The sequence below is a fragment of the Oryzias melastigma genome, linkage group LG6 (assembly GCF_002922805.2).
Source record: "Oryzias melastigma strain HK-1 linkage group LG6, ASM292280v2, whole genome shotgun sequence".
Taxonomy (NCBI): Eukaryota; Metazoa; Chordata; class Actinopteri; order Beloniformes; family Adrianichthyidae; genus Oryzias; species Oryzias melastigma.
The window spans coordinates 33,031,124-33,046,937 of NC_050517.1; the positions used below are offsets into that span (position 1 = coordinate 33,031,124).

General features: G+C 37.2%; 1 protein-coding gene across 6 annotated transcripts in view; it reads left to right on the forward strand.

Annotated features, from left to right (window-relative positions):
• Window positions 1-15,814, forward strand: part of tspan9a (tetraspanin 9a) — a 337,382-nt gene that overhangs the window by 283,710 nt on the left and 37,858 nt on the right. For all 6 annotated transcript variants that reach the window (XM_024281296.2, XM_036212565.1, XM_036212564.1 and 3 more), the window contains one exon: window positions 12,063-12,137. In XM_024281296.2, coding sequence (XP_024137064.1) covers window positions 12,063-12,137 — 75 coding nt within the window. The remainder of the gene's footprint in view (window positions 1-12,062; window positions 12,138-15,814) is intronic.

The following is a 15,814-nucleotide window of genomic DNA, read 5'->3' on the forward strand; positions in this document are numbered from 1 at the left end:
AAAAAAAAAAAAAAAAAATATATATATATATATATATATATATATATATATATATATATATATAAACTGAACTTTAACATAGTCTAAATAACTTCAATAGTTGTCAAATTAGTCAAATAAGCTAGCATGTTACTAAAGTATTAGCTAAACTTCAACATATCATAAGAAAAACATCAGTAAGTTTCAAATTAGCTAAAAAATAAGCTAGCACGTTGCTAAAAGATGAGCTTCAAACGAGAACGTTCATTGTTTTATTTCTTTTAAGTTAATATTAACAAGTGTTCAAATTTGTATATATACACCCGTTTACCTCCGGAGAAATGCTGCCTTTTCTCAGTGAATCAGCCGATCACATAAACAGTTACGACATGTCAAAGAGAAAAAAGGTTGAAAGGTTAAAACAGAGAGTTCTGATCGCCATATTTTTTCTTCGCTGCCAGAAACCAGCTCAGTGGCCTCGTGGTAGAGTGTCCGCCCTGAGACTGGAAGGTCGTGAGTTCAAATCCAGGCCGAGTTATACCAAAGCGTGGTGACTAATGGGACTTAAACTTTAATTTAAGATTCTATTGGCTTGAGGTCCAGAGACAGGTTGACCACTCCAGAACCTTGAAATGCTTTTTACGAAGCTGCTGTTGCCATGGTGATGTGTTCAGGATCATTGCCATGCTGGAAGACATTTTTCATCCATAATCTTCTACCTGAGTGCCCAAAATCTCACCACACATGGACCTTTCCTTCATACTGATCAGTTGTCCTGCCCCTTTGAAGCCGCTCCAAACCATGATGTTTCTACCCCCGTGCTTTGCAGTTAGTCTGGTGTTCTCAGTATTCTCCCTTCTCTAAATGAGTGCCGTTTATACCAAGGACTTCCATTTTGGTTTCATCTGACCTCATGACCTTCTCCCAGTCCTCCTCTGGATCTTCCAGATGATCTGGGCATATTCTTATAAGTAGGAGGATCTCTGGAGCTCTGCAGGACGATGACGTCGTCTGTTACCATAGTAACATTTGTAATTGTGGTCCCAGCTCTCTTCAGATCATGGACCAGTTCCCCTATGTAGTTCTGGGCTGTTTCCTTACCGTTTCAAGATAATTTGTACCCCACCTGGTCAGATCTTTAATGGTGCTCCAGGGAGATCCTCAGTGATCTCGTATTTTTTCCAATTTCTAATAATCTCTTCTCATCGAGCTGTTTGCTTACTGTAGGTCACGAGGTCTACAATCGGGTCCCTGGTGTCCTTTGACAGCTCTTTGATCATGGTGGAGAGATTGGAGTTTGACTGTTTAAGGGTGAAGACAGATGTCTTTTAGACCAGGAGTCGAAACCTTTAACGGTAAAAAACCCATTTGGACTCATTTTCTACTGATCAAATCCTCGAGGGAGTGGCATAGTCTTACTTTAGCCTTTAAGACATTTAGATTTGTATTTATTACCTTCTTTTTTTAATAATAAATATGAATTGTGCCTATTTATTTGGCATGAACAAAAGCAAATATACAAAAAGAACCTAGCATCTCTCTATTTTTTTAATGTTTGACAGAAGCTCAAATAACTTATTTTCAAAATAAAAGAAGCTCTGTGCCAAACAAGATAATCTCAGTGCAGCTAGTAACCAATGATGCTGCACAAGCTTAAGATAATATGTGCTTTTAACTCATAAAAGATCAAACTTTTTACCAAAGTTTTGCTTTGCATATAAAATCTGTTGATTCTGGAGGTAGAGTTGAGCAAACAAGACGTCTTCAGGTCAACAGGATGTAAAAACCTACATAGTTTATCTTCAATTTTTAAATTTAACTAATCTAAATTAAATAAATGCTAAGTAATCCTTACTTTAAAGAAAATGCTATTTTAATTTCCTTTTATTTATTTTTAACCCTTTCCCCCCTCTTTTTCCTCAGCAGTCTTGCACTGCTGGGTTTTGTTATTTTAGTTTGGACCTTGGTAGTCTTAGTTTGCGGGCTTTGTTTATTTGTTCTCTTTAGGCTGGGTCAGCAGTCTCCATGACGTATTTTATGTTTGGTCAAGGAGCCACCATGGAGAGATAAAAGAGCCGCAGGTTGCAGACTTCTCTTTAAACCAGTTTAAACATTAATACAGGTAAAGAGTGGAGGATAGAAGAACTTCTTAAAAAAGAAGAATTATTCCTTGTTTATTGGTGATAAATCCTTATTTTCTGCTCCATTAAAAATAAAAAAAATGTGATTTTATGGATTTATTTTTATATTCTGTCTCTGACAGCTGAAGTGTATGATGAACGTTACAGACCAAACTCAGCTTTTTGTGCTCTGTTCTGTATATGTATATATAATGGCAAAGCCTTACTTTTACTTTCAGCTATAAAATAAAAGAAATGACTCATGGAAACTACCCGTTTCATGCTGGAAAAATTGTAAAGCTCATAAATTTTACAGCTTTTCTTTCAGGTTAAAGATAAAGTTTACTGAGAGAAATGTAAAAATTAGCATATCATTTGAGACACACACGTCTTCTACACAGCAAACTCTGCAGTTTCTACTTTTTTTTATTATTGTTGATTAAATCTTTGTAAGTCACCAATAGCTCGAATCACTGGGAGTGAGACCTTATTTTCTCGCAAATAGACAGCTTTGTCAAGAAGTAACAGGAGACAGCGGCAGCTATAACAGGTTCCAGTCAGGCAGGTGACACTTCTCTATAGGAGGAAGGTGCAGCAGACTCATCCATAATGCCAGCAAGTGTTTGGAACATATGAGATGTGCCCTTTTCCATTTGCTTTCTCCATTTCTGAAATGAAAAGGGATATGCAGCAAATGCTTCATGACTTGATGCTGGTTCTTGGCCAAATGGTTAAAAATGTATCTCTGTAGAAACCACCAGGAAGACACAGACGCATGTACGCATAGATACTTAAAGAAATCAGTCTTCTATCAAAGGTAGAATAGAGCTGGAGTTTAAAAATTGCTAAAAAAAAATGTAACAAAAATTAACTTTTTGTGTTTTGGCCACAAAACAATCCTATTTGCTAAAAATCTTCCCATCTAGCTCAGAGTATAAATCAAATGCATGAATTGTAAAGAGTGTTGTTGGTTTAAGCACTGGTGCAAAACTTAAGGAATTATTGTCCCTTTCAATGGTTTTTTAAATTATTATTATTTTAATATATGATAGGAATGCTCATGGATAAAGCAGAAATATTCAACTGTAGGTCATCAGGTCTACATCCCTGGTGTCCTTCGACAGCTCTGCAGGTCACATGTGGCCCCGAGTGAACTATTGACACTACGGTGGCCCTGAGATTCAAATTACATCAAAAAATCACTCGACTCAAAACCAGATCAAACATCACAGTTTAACGTTAAAACACTTTCGCTCTAAAAATTTGACCCGATGTAATCTACCCAATAAACACTGTTTGTCATTAAAAGAGATCTCAATATGACGACACGTGATAAATAAGGGTAGTTTTCTTTTATTTTCAATTGTGGTTTATATAACAAAATGGAAAATGAAAACATAGGAAGATCCTAAAATCAAGCTTGAAAATTTCTTAGAAATTATGAATTTGAGAAGAAATAATGATGGAGGCTTGACCTTTGGTTCATCCATTCCTAGGACATGTGAGACTTTACCCAGGGACACTCAGAAAAATGCAACATATTAAAAATCATGTCGATACTTTTTCTTGGGTGAAAATCAACCAACAATAGACTACAGATGCTCCCGGGTTAAAAAGCAATATAATTAATAACAGAAAAATAAATAAACAAAATGAAAAATACAAAAATATTTTAGAAACTAAAATGTTTTGGAAAACAAAAGTAAAAATCCAATAAGGAAATGTTGAAAATGAAACAAAAGAAGCTGAGGTATAGTGTTGATGAATCACTGATCCATCACTGTGAAACTGCAGTGACCTGGGTGTCATTTTTGTACTTTTTATTTTAATTTCCGAAAAAGAAAAAAAATTCCCAAAATGTGTCTTCTTTTTTTTTTTTTTATTTTGCTTCAATTTTTTTTCTTCTAACACCTGGTTCTCACTGGCCGCGGAAGTGCCCCAAAAGCCGCCCATGTTAACCTATGATGTGGTTCACACCAGGCGCAGGGCGCCGTGGTTCTCCGCAGAAGGCTCGCACCGTGCAGCGGATCATTTCGATACAATAAAACACAGAGATTGACAAATGCGATCATGTTTTAGTATCTAAACAGACTTTAGAGGTGAAAATAAACACACAAAACACACACTTCTTTAATTGGAAAAAGTGTAGATCTGCTAACTACTCGCTTCTTCTTAGCAGAAACATGGGGTCATATTTTTAGGTTATTAATTTACCCGTGATGGCAAAAACAAAGAAAGCTCTAGCAGAAGTGCCTGCCAACCATCTCGGAAAAATGGGCGTCTGCAGTAAACTGTAGGATACACTCCGCTCTGCGCCGCTTATTGTCCAGTGTGAACGTAAATTGTCGTATTTTTTATTTATTTATTATTATTATTCGTTTTACTTCTTATATTTTCATTGCAATATTTAATGTGTTTTAGCATTGAGGTTATTTGTTGATGAGATTTGGACTTAAGGGCCACAGTTACACCAAAAAATACCAATTTAAAAAAGAATACATGGATAGTTGTTGTGAAATTTCCGATTTACACGTTTGGTCCATGAATGCAGCACTGGGAAATATTAGGATGGCAGTTTTTAGTTTTTTTTTCCACCTTTACAGTTATGTCAGAAACAGAAGCACCACCCGGTTGAACCAGCATGAACACGATCCGTTTATTGAACAGTCGTCATTTACCATAACAGACTCTGAGGACTTTTCCCTTTCAACTCGTCAAAATAAAAGTAGTACACAAATACACCGGCTTCAAAGCTGCATTTCCTGTCATGAAATCTGCTTACTCTTGCAACACTTTCCCAAAATCTGCTGTGATCTTCACCAGTTTTTACCTAAATGCAGGTGTTATGCAGGTATCATCCCATACCTTTTCATGCTTTTGGCTAAAGCCCATCATTCTCATTTTTAATTTGACCAAAATCTGTTTTTTGAGCCGCTGTTCCAAACTACAACCTCCTGCAGTGTTGTTTGCAATCTCCACATTGTAGCAGAACAAATAAATGATTAACTGCATTTTCTATTATAAAAAGGTTAACATTTTGATCAGAATGTGTGGTCCTGGAAATGCTGATAATTAACGATGCAGTGCGACTAAATTTGTAATAAATAGTCCTGAGCTGAAGGCTCTCTGAGCTGTGTGAAGTTGTAACCTGTAATTACAGTAAACACAGGCTATAAACGGCTTCTAATGCTTTTTGTGTTTCAGTATTTTAATGTAATATTGAGACTTCACTTCTGTCATTTTGGTTCTATGATGTTTAGAAAGGAAAAAATACAAGAATATGAATCAATAATGAGGCTGCATGGATGTTATTGGAAATACAGAAAGTCTGACTCTAACTTCGTTTTCATCCAAAATCAAACAACCTGCGTCAATAGAACATAGTTTAAACTCTTAGTTGTGGGCGTGTCTATTGGTCTGGAGCAACCCCACCCCTTTTCCCCTTCCTTGTTCCGTGTATTTTCTACGTCACAAATAAGCTCTTTTACCAACATTTTTGTCTGCTCCTGATTTATTTGAATAAAGAAATATTCAGAAATCCAGTTTGAGCTTGTCCTACATCCTCTGTTGGCTGAGTGTGCAACTGGCGTGCAGGAAACCCGGGTTTGCGTTCCAGGATGAGCATTGAGCTGTGAAGAACCTTCACACTGATGCCTAAAGTATCTAGCTGCAAGGGGACCCAAGTCCAGGCCTCCCTGTGCCGGTCCCCAGCCTGGACAAAATACAGGATTGTGTCTGAAAGTACATCTGGCATAATCAGGACAGACATGTTCTCCATCCTCAAAAAAATACCATTAGAGCTCATCAAAAACACACATTTTATCGTCTTTACCAACCCACTCCAATGAAAAATCATCTTTTTTTGTCTTTTTGTTCATTTTTGTCATACTAGAGGACCTATTTAAAAGAACTTACAATTAAAACTGCATTTATGAGTATTTTTAATTCAATTCGCGTTAAATCAGAAAACTGGATGCTAAAAAAGTCTCTCGCTAAGGATGCAACAACTCTGTTCCTCCGCCCCCTTCACTTCTTCACTTTCCTCGTCAAAACTGGTTTCTGGCTCAGAACTATAAATCTGGATAGATCTAGTATTACTCACCATTATTTTTGTGCTGCTAACGCTAGCTTGGGGCTATAAGGTTGTGTGTGAGCATACAGACAGAGCTCTCCGTGACGTGGAGGAAAGGGGGGGCGGGGTTGCTCCCAGTCAACAGTCCCGCCCACAAACCAGAATTGTATTTCTAATGAGCTGCTGCTGCGACAAAGACATAGTCATAATTAAAAGACTACTGGTTGGAATAGGACTTTAATGGAACAATAATAATAAAAAAATGCTAACTGTAACTCCTTAAGGCCTTTTGTCACAAATATGTGACAAACTACTTTAGAGTTAAGCTTTAATTTTAGCAACAAGCTAGCTTTTTTGGCTAATTTGACATCTACTGAGGTTTTTTGGGCTATTTTGAAGTTTAGCTCATATTTAAGCAACACACTAAATATTTAGCAAAATTGGTACGTATTTGTGATTTTTAAGCAATTTTTCTTCATGTTTTTCAGAAATGTAGGTCAACTTCGGCGCTCTTTTATAGTTCTCTAATAACATTTCCAGTCTTTTAGAGAATTTAACATTCTGCAAATAGCTTTTGAATTTTCAGCAAACCCCTTCAGCAAAAAGCATTCATACTAGAATTATTGCAGGTAATACACTTTTCTAGTTCAGATTATTTCATCTTTCATTAAAAAGTCTATTCTTTATTATAGCTGTGGCATTGTTTGCCTAAAGTTGAAGAAGTGGTTTATCTTGAGCGCGAGTTAATTAAGAAAGGAATGAAGAGCGTGCAGATGCGCTGGAAAAAAAAGAGCAAACTTTCATGTGTAGAAAGTTTAAATGAGAAGTGGAATTGGGGCTCTGACTACTTAACATCACAAACAGCTCAATCCCTTGAAGCTCTTGCATCACTCAAAAGCCCACCAAATCCTCCATATTAAACATGGCTTCCTTCACCTGCTCAGCCGTGAAGCGCTGAGAGGAGCGAGGAGGGATGAGAGGAGGAGAATTAATGAAAAAGACGACACAAAAGGGGAATGTTTCTCATTAGACACCACCCCACCTGCATGCCAGAACATTCATTGTCTGTTTACAGCAGCCGTATCCTCTGGAAGTCATTTTTCTCGTCTAATCAAACACACCCTGAAGTCGGGGTGACTGTTGACAGAAGGTTTGGTGGTCATCACACTAAAAGATCAAAGACAATTTACATGAGATCTGAGGAGACCGGTCCAAACATTTATCTGCACCTGACGTTTCCATGGTTACCCCAAACAACCAGCCTTGTTTAACCCTTGTGTTGTCTTGCAAGTATAAAGTGACCCAATACCATGATTGGTTGTAGAAAAAATACCTTTCTGTTCAACTGTAAAGGGTCTGATTTTTCCCAGGACGCCATTAGAAAAAGAGAAACTTTGTTTTTTTGGTTTTCATGTGGGCTGGACAACACTGGGGGACAAAGATTGAGTTATGGGTCAATTTTGACCCGTAAATTTGAAAAGCATTAGAACACTAGAAAAAATGTAATCTCATTCGTAAACTCTCCAATTCACAGATACACACCCTTACAAACAAACACGCACATATCCACAGGTGAACACAAGGAATGAGACTTTAACAAACTCTACTATACCGAATACATAAGTACTATTATAGTCATATACAAACACCTTTATACTCTAACACAAAAACTATCAAACTTATACACACACTAACTAGTAATATCTTGCACACATCATATCACTTCCATACACAAATATTAAAAAAAACACAGATATTAGAAATTTATACACACAAAGTAACAAACTCAAATGCAAATACTATCAATCTCATTCAAAAAAACTACCACAGTCACACACAAATACTATCACATTCATTCACAAATATGATCCCATTCATACACAAAAAAATATCACACTCAAACACAAATACTATCACACTGTCAAAGTAATTTCTGCAAAAACATTTACTTTAGAATAAGAGAAGCAGACACCAAACTAGGGTAAAATTTCAAATACTATCACAAACATACATAAATACTATCATATACATAAATGAATACTATCACATTCATAAATACTATCACAACCAAATGGAAATCACGTAACTACATAAATAGTACTACATTCACATACAAACATTATCACATTTATACACAAATACTATCACATATATACACAAGAAATATCCCACTCAAACACAAATACTACATCATTAATACACAAATACTATCACATACAGTCATATACAGGTACTGTTAAACTCATAACACGGTAACAAAGAAATTCCAGACTGTAGAAAGTTGTTTTCCCTTTGAAAATAATCAATTCAGATGTAATTACTTCTCATTCATTTAATTGGAACAATAAATCATTACTGTGTGAAAGAAAACTGTTTTGATAACTGTTTTTATTGTTTAAAAAAAAGTGTTGTATTCAATGTTCCCTGGTGACACTAAAACTATTGTGAAACAAAACAATATGACAAAAAAATAAATTGAATTGAGTCGAATTCATTAGTAACAGGTTGTTTCATTACGTAGAATAAATTTAAATTGAGTTATTTTATTCCGAGTCTTTGGTAGAATGGGACTAAACAGAATGTTCTGATCACACACGGGTTAAACATGTTTAAGATATAAGACTATCTGACCTGCCGTTTGTTCCAGTTACAAGAACAGGAGATGAAGAATCTCAGACTTTTGTCAGATTGTGGGTTTCTTTGAGACCTTGTAAGATGAAACGACAGAACCCCAGAACCCACAATGCTGGTGAACACCTCGATGTGTTCTCATTCCAGGCCATCAAAGCGCTGCTAATTTACATCGCAGTCCCCCCCCCCAACATGCAGCACCAGGAAAATGTGACAAGTCGACTGTGAAAGCACAGCAGCTCCAGAATAACACTGGCAACCCAGATACACACAACAGGAGATTGTTGCAACTCTTTCATGTGGGCCACAGCATAGAAATGAGCTTACCCCTGGGCCCCTCCCCGCCAAATGAGTTTGGAATTAACAGGGTTTTTCAAACATGGGGGTTCGCTCGCCTCCCCCCATGTTTTGAAGAAGAGGCTGCTAAATATTGAGCCAATATAGTCGAGAGAGGGGAGAGAGTGAAAATAGTCAGAGATGCAAGGCTGTGTTGGAAATGAATCATGGGAATGGTAAACCTCTCTTCTCGTACGTTCACCAGTCTGTGCTCTATATTTCTATCATCTGTCAGTCCTAATTATTATGGTCTGTATTGACAATTATGTTGACGGATTACAGTGACCAGACTGTTTTTGTCATTTTCTTTCTTTCAACTCGTTTGGGTGGAAGTCTTGCCCTCTCTAACTCAAAAAGTCAAAATTTGTTCAGGTCTAGTACCAGGTGGAAATACATATTTGAAATTTTAATCTTTTATTGTAATTTTCAAACATGTTTAAGTTTAGCTAATATTTTAGCAACATGCTAACATTTTTGGCCAATTTGCTATTTACTGGGGGTTTTTAGGCTAATTTAGAGTTTAGCGTCTATATTAGCAACACGCTAACATATTAGGCTAATTTAGTTTACTGAGAAATTTTAGGCTGTTTTGGAGTTTATAACCGAACCCCCCCCAAAAATGATGACATCATTGCGGAAGAAACTGTCTTGAAATTTACGAAATGTGAAAATCTCTTATTTTGCTAAAAAAAAAAAAAAAACTTCAAAAACGAAACCAAAACACGTGTCTAGAGATATTGTATCCCTTCCGCTCTCCTTAGCTTGATTTTTGAGTTTCACTAATGTCCATGGCAGACATAAAATCCTGTCCACCTTTGTCCACATTTGTCATGGAAGGAATCACACATCAATATGTGGTTGAAGTCATCTGGACCCCAAAGAGAGCGAAAGGGTTAAGAGGTTTTGAAATTATTATGGGATGGCCATAGAACCTTTTGTGGGAAAAGTTAGAAAATTTTCCCTCAATATGAAAAAGGAAAACTTTAATTTGAGCGATCTTCACAGAATTTCACAAACACGCCACCAGGTTAAGTCCACAATCTACGTATTGTTGACCTTTGACTTCTGGAAGAATCTTGAATTTATAAAAAATCTCAAAATGACAGTGTTCCCATTATTCGCGGTTTCATGTATCCGTGGATTATTCGCGGTTTCATGTATCCGCGGATTATTCGCGGTTTCATGTATCCGCGGATTATTCGCGGTTTCATGTATCCGCAGATTATTCGCGGTTTCACATATTCGCGGACTTTTCGGGAAAAAAACTTTTTATGTTGAGAAATACTCCCATCTTCTTTAATAAATGTCTACAAAGTATGATCAGAAGTGTTTTTGATGGGTATGGATCGGTAACGGACGTCCTTCGGCCATGGGGGATGGGGGGATTTTCAGTATTCGCGGATTCTGGATATTCGCGGATGCCTCTGGTCCCTAACCCCTACCAAATAAGGGGGGTATGCCATAATCTCATCCAAGGGATTTTGATTAACCGCCTCCAACTCTTTGAAGATTATTGGGAAACTAATTGGGAAAAATGTTGGAAATAGAAGTTGTAGATGACATTTGTTCACCTGTTACTAGCATATTTTTTTACTGTATTATCATCCCGGCCGAGTCATACCAAAGACTCTAAAAATGGGACCCAGTGCCTCCCTGCTTGGCACTCAGCACTAAGGAGTTGGACTGGGGGGTTAAACCACCAAATGGTTCCCGAGCGCGGCTGTGTCTGCAGCTCACCGCTCCCCCAGGGGATGGGTCAAATGCGGAGAACAAATTTCACACACCTAGGTGCGTGACAAATAGTGAGACTTTAAAATCTAATATATGAATCAGTGGAACAAGCTGTATAAAATTATATGTCATATGAACATATCATATATATAAATGATATGATACAAATGATATGGTGGCTAATTTGGCATTTAAGGTTTTTTGGGGGCTAATTTGGAGTTTATCCCATATTTAAGCAAAACTTTAAATATTTTGCAAAATTGGCATGTATTAGGGATTTTTAAGCATTTTTATAACATTTTTTTTTTTTTACAAATTTAGGTCAACTGTAGCGCTCTTTAACCGTTTTTTAACGACATTTTCAGTCTTTTGCAAATTTTTGCATTTTCAGCAAATCTTTTCAGCAATTAAAATTTCATCACTATTTTCAGCAAAAACCTTCAGCATCTTCAGAGACTAAAAGCAGTAACACTAGCATTATCGCAGGTGATGTAACTTTTCTAATTATTTTATCTCATCTTTTCTGCAAATACATACATGAACTTCTTAGGTAAGGTGAATAAATACCTCGCTACACACAGAAATGCTCAAATATTGCTTAAAAAAATCAATTTCTCCCTCCTCCTGAAAGCAGAAGGTGTCTAGACCCCGTCCTCGAGGGCCTGGAAACACAAATAACAAGCAGTAAATAATAAGCTCCCTTTTTTGAGTCTGAGATATAAAAAAAAATCAAGCAGTGCTCCAGCCCTTGAGAATACTGGACAACATTGGCCTAAATCAGGATCACAAGACTGACAAGAAAAGCGTCTATATATTTAACTTTCTCTAAAATGACTAATTAGCCCTAAAACTTTTGGAGTAAAAGTCCAAAGTCTTCCTGTCAGAGCTAACGAGGTTGCCAAAAATCCAGATGTCAAAAGCACAATGTGTCCTTTTAAAGCCGTGGGTTTCCTGCAGAACATTTCTTTGATTAATGAGCTTCAAGAGTCGCTGATGGACTCATTTTGTTACAGTTCCCCCTGTTTTCTCTATAAAATCTAAAATAAGCCAAAGGGCTGCTGTGTCTGCCTCTTTTATACCAAGGAAAGGGACATGTTTTTTTTTTTTTTTTCACAAAATGTCAAACAATTTCATTAACCAATCATGTTGTCAGAGCAACTGCTAAAAAGCCTGTCTTTTCATCTCCTCTGCAGTTCTTCATTGTTCTGCTGGTAATTCTTCTGGCGGAGCTGATATTACTCATCCTGTTCTTTGTGTACTCGGATAAGGTAAGTTGGATTTTTTTTTTTAAGTTATGCATCGATTTAGAGCTCCCTGTCTAATGTCATGCTCCTATAATGTTGTGTTTTTGTAATACAGAAGCAGTAAACAAACAAAAAAAAACTTTTCACGAATGCAGCAACAATTAAATCAGTTTCAATTTTTTTTTATTTTTTTTTTTTTTTAACAAGCTGTCCTTTTGTTGGCCTCATTTAAAAGTTAAAACGATGCCATTAGCACTCATGGACAACATGTGCTCTGGGTTAAAGAAGACACGAACCATCTGACTGATGTTTGCCGGTTCAAACGCAGCATCTGTGAAGCCACGCAGCAGTCGTGACATTTCTAAAAGCACTCTTGGTGAAAAGCAACAATAATGAGGTCCAATGAGTTCGCCCAACAGGAACTATGGATCAAAAAAAGACTTGTAATATTTAGAAAACTATGAAACTAATTACAGAGTTGGTACGCTCATTACCTGAAATAAATACAAATATTAGATTCCGATTCTTTAATGGTCATTCATGCACAGCGTCTGAGATTATTGCACATTACATTGCCTTGGCCAAACAGTGTCTAGACGTCACAGCAATAGAAGGAACACAGAGACAAAAACTGGTCAGTGGGGCTGATGCAGTTTAAATGAAAGCAATAATACAACTGTGGAAAGAGATTTTGTGCAAACATTTATTAATCAAATGCAGATGAGATCAGGTGAGTCTTTAACCTGGATTTAAATACACTGAGTGTTTCAGCAGATCTAAGGTTTTCTGGAAGTCTGTCTCAGATCTGTGGAGCATAGAAGCTGAATGCAGCTTCTCCATGTTTAGTTCTGACTCTAGGAACTGATAAAAGACCGGATCCAGATGACCGCAGAGGTCTGGCTGGTACATACTGGGTCAGGAGGTCAGTCATGTATTTTGGTGCTAAACCATTCAAAGCTTTATAAACCAGTAACAGAACTTTAAAGTCTATCCTCTGACAGACAGGTAACCAGTGTAAAGACCTCAGAACTGGACTGATGTGGTCTACTTTCTTGGTCCTTGTGAGAACCCGAGCAGCAGAGTTCTGAATAAGCTGCAGTTTCCTGATGGATTTTTTTGGTAGTCCTGTAAAAACACTGTTACAGTAATCAAGTCGACTAAAGATGAAAGCATGCACTAGTTTCTCCAGGTCCTGCTTAGACATCAGATCTTTAATCCTTGAGATATTTTTGAGATGATAATAGGCTGATTTAGTGACTGCCTTAATGTGTTTATCAAAATTTAGGTCTGTGTCTATCACTACACCCAAGTTTCTGGCCTGGTTGGTAGTTTTTAGTTGAATAGATTGAAGCTCTGTAGTGACGTCCAACCTTTTTTCTTTAGCCCCAAAGACAATAACCTCAGTTTTGTTTTTGTTTAATTGAAGTAAGTTGTGACACATCCAGTCATTAATGTCCTCAATGCATTTACCAAGAGCCTGTACAGGGCCTCGGTCTCCTGGTGTCAGTCTAATATATATCTGTGTGTCATCTGCATAGCTATGGTAACTAATGTTGTTGTTCTTTATAACCTGGGCCAGTGGGAGCATGTAGATGTTAAATAGAAGTGGTCCCAGGATGGAGCCTTGGGGCACTCCACATGTAATTTCTATTGGCTCAGAAGTGAAGTTACCAATTGACACAAAATATTTCCTGTTTTCTAAGTACGTTTTGAACCAGTTTAGTACTGGCCCAGTGAGTGCAAATAGGCATGGATAAAGAAAAACAGAGGTAGACAGACATAAGTGGATGAATAGATATATTTAGAACGTGAGGTTTTGAGACTTATGTTCTGGAAATGGAGCGTAAATGAATTCTTTACTAAATAAATGTTTACACAAAAATTTGAATGTATAAATCTGCAGGACTGTTTTACAACTGGTATAAAAAAATATCTGCTAATAACAAACATGGGTGTGGTTAGTTCTTCTAAAGTTGTTGTTCCATTCTTAGATGTTTGTCAAAAGATACTTTTGTCATTAAAATTCCTATTTTCAAAGCCTGACATGGTGGCGAAAGTTTGATGATAAGGGCAGTTTATAGTTTGAGCGACTGAGGATTGTTTATTTATATTTGTTAATGTTTGTTAATTATGTTTCTTATTTAGCTTTAAGCAGATTTTGTCTTTGTTTTTTCCAAATCTGCAAAACCTTCCAAATGTATAAGGCAGAAAATTTCTTTTAAAACAAAACTATCTTATAACTCAGTTACACTTTAACAGACTGGCAGGAGCTCCAGCTTTGGAGACCTTCAGGTTTTGAGCGTGCACACGCATAAACTGAAAGGAAAGAAGGTGTTGCAGCAGCGAACATCCCCTGTGCAGCTGCTTCTTGAGGTCAGAGTTCCCGCTCTGCATATGCGCCTGATTTTCAGGCACGACTTTGAATGTCTCCATTCTTCCATTAACAGACCAGCCAAAGGTTAGGCCACTAAAAACAGCCCCGTCCTCAGCAGTTGGCTCCCTGTAATTAGCCACGCTCATTTCCCATGACCCCTGTTGGGTTGAGTCAGGTGGATGTCTGTGGGGTGACAACAGATGAGGATATAAACGGCCCAGGATGTCAATGACCTCTATAGAGAGGCCAGATTCCCCTTTGTCTCATTTACTCACACCACAGATGAGTTCTGTGTCCAGGAGTTTAGATAAGACAAAACTGTAAGTGATTTAAGTTTTTAAAGACGATGATCTTGATGGATCTGTTTGTCACACCCATCAATACAACAATCTGTTTTGGTTATTGGTCAATCTTTGTCAAGCAGATAGAATAAGTCATTTTAACACTTTGTTCTTGGACTTGGATCAGGTTTCAGAGGCAAACCGTGTCAGAACTAAAAACGTCTGTGTTGTTATTTCACCAAAATATGAACGTCGGACAAAATAGAGGAAGAACGGGAAGAAAAAGTAGAAAAAAAAACAAGAATCCATTCATGACTTTAAAGTTTGTGTCTCTTTATCTCTTTTTTCTGATTAAGATCAAATAATTGATAGAAAAATCATTTTTTGGTGATGACGCCTTTGTTTGTTCAAACCGATTGATAGAATCCACTAAAAAAATGAAATATAATTTTATCTATAGGGTGTATTCAAACTGAATACATTTGATTCTCTTAAAGTGAACCAGAGTTTGTTTCCCCCAATAATCCAGAACACATTTAGTCTGAATAGGATCCAGGTCCTGGACCAGGATCAGCTCTCTGACCATCTTTGGAGGAAGTCTCAGTTTGTTTCCTATCAGACTGAGCTTCAGTTTTCTCAGAGATTTCATCGTCTGAATATAATCTGTGCTCGCAGTGGAACAACTGGACCAAAACGGCCACCGTAGCCGGTCGTCCGTGACGTAAACAAGTTAGGAAGGAAGGAACCGATCAGCTGCAGCGACTGTCATTTTATCAAACAGAAAAAAAAGTTGTTTTTTTGTAGGACATTTATTTAAACACAGTTGAAAACTCTTCTTTCTACCTTGTAGTTCTTTAACAAAATTCTCTTAAAAACAAAATCCTAACACCACAATGATGAGACAGCAACTCACTGAAATGTGGTCGGATCATTAAAACAACGTTTAACAGTCACACTGTGTCATCAGCGTATCTTCTTAGCCGTAGCGTCCGCGCTAACCGTCTTCCAGCAGGCTGACCAAAGCAGCACTAAAAAGTGTTGATACT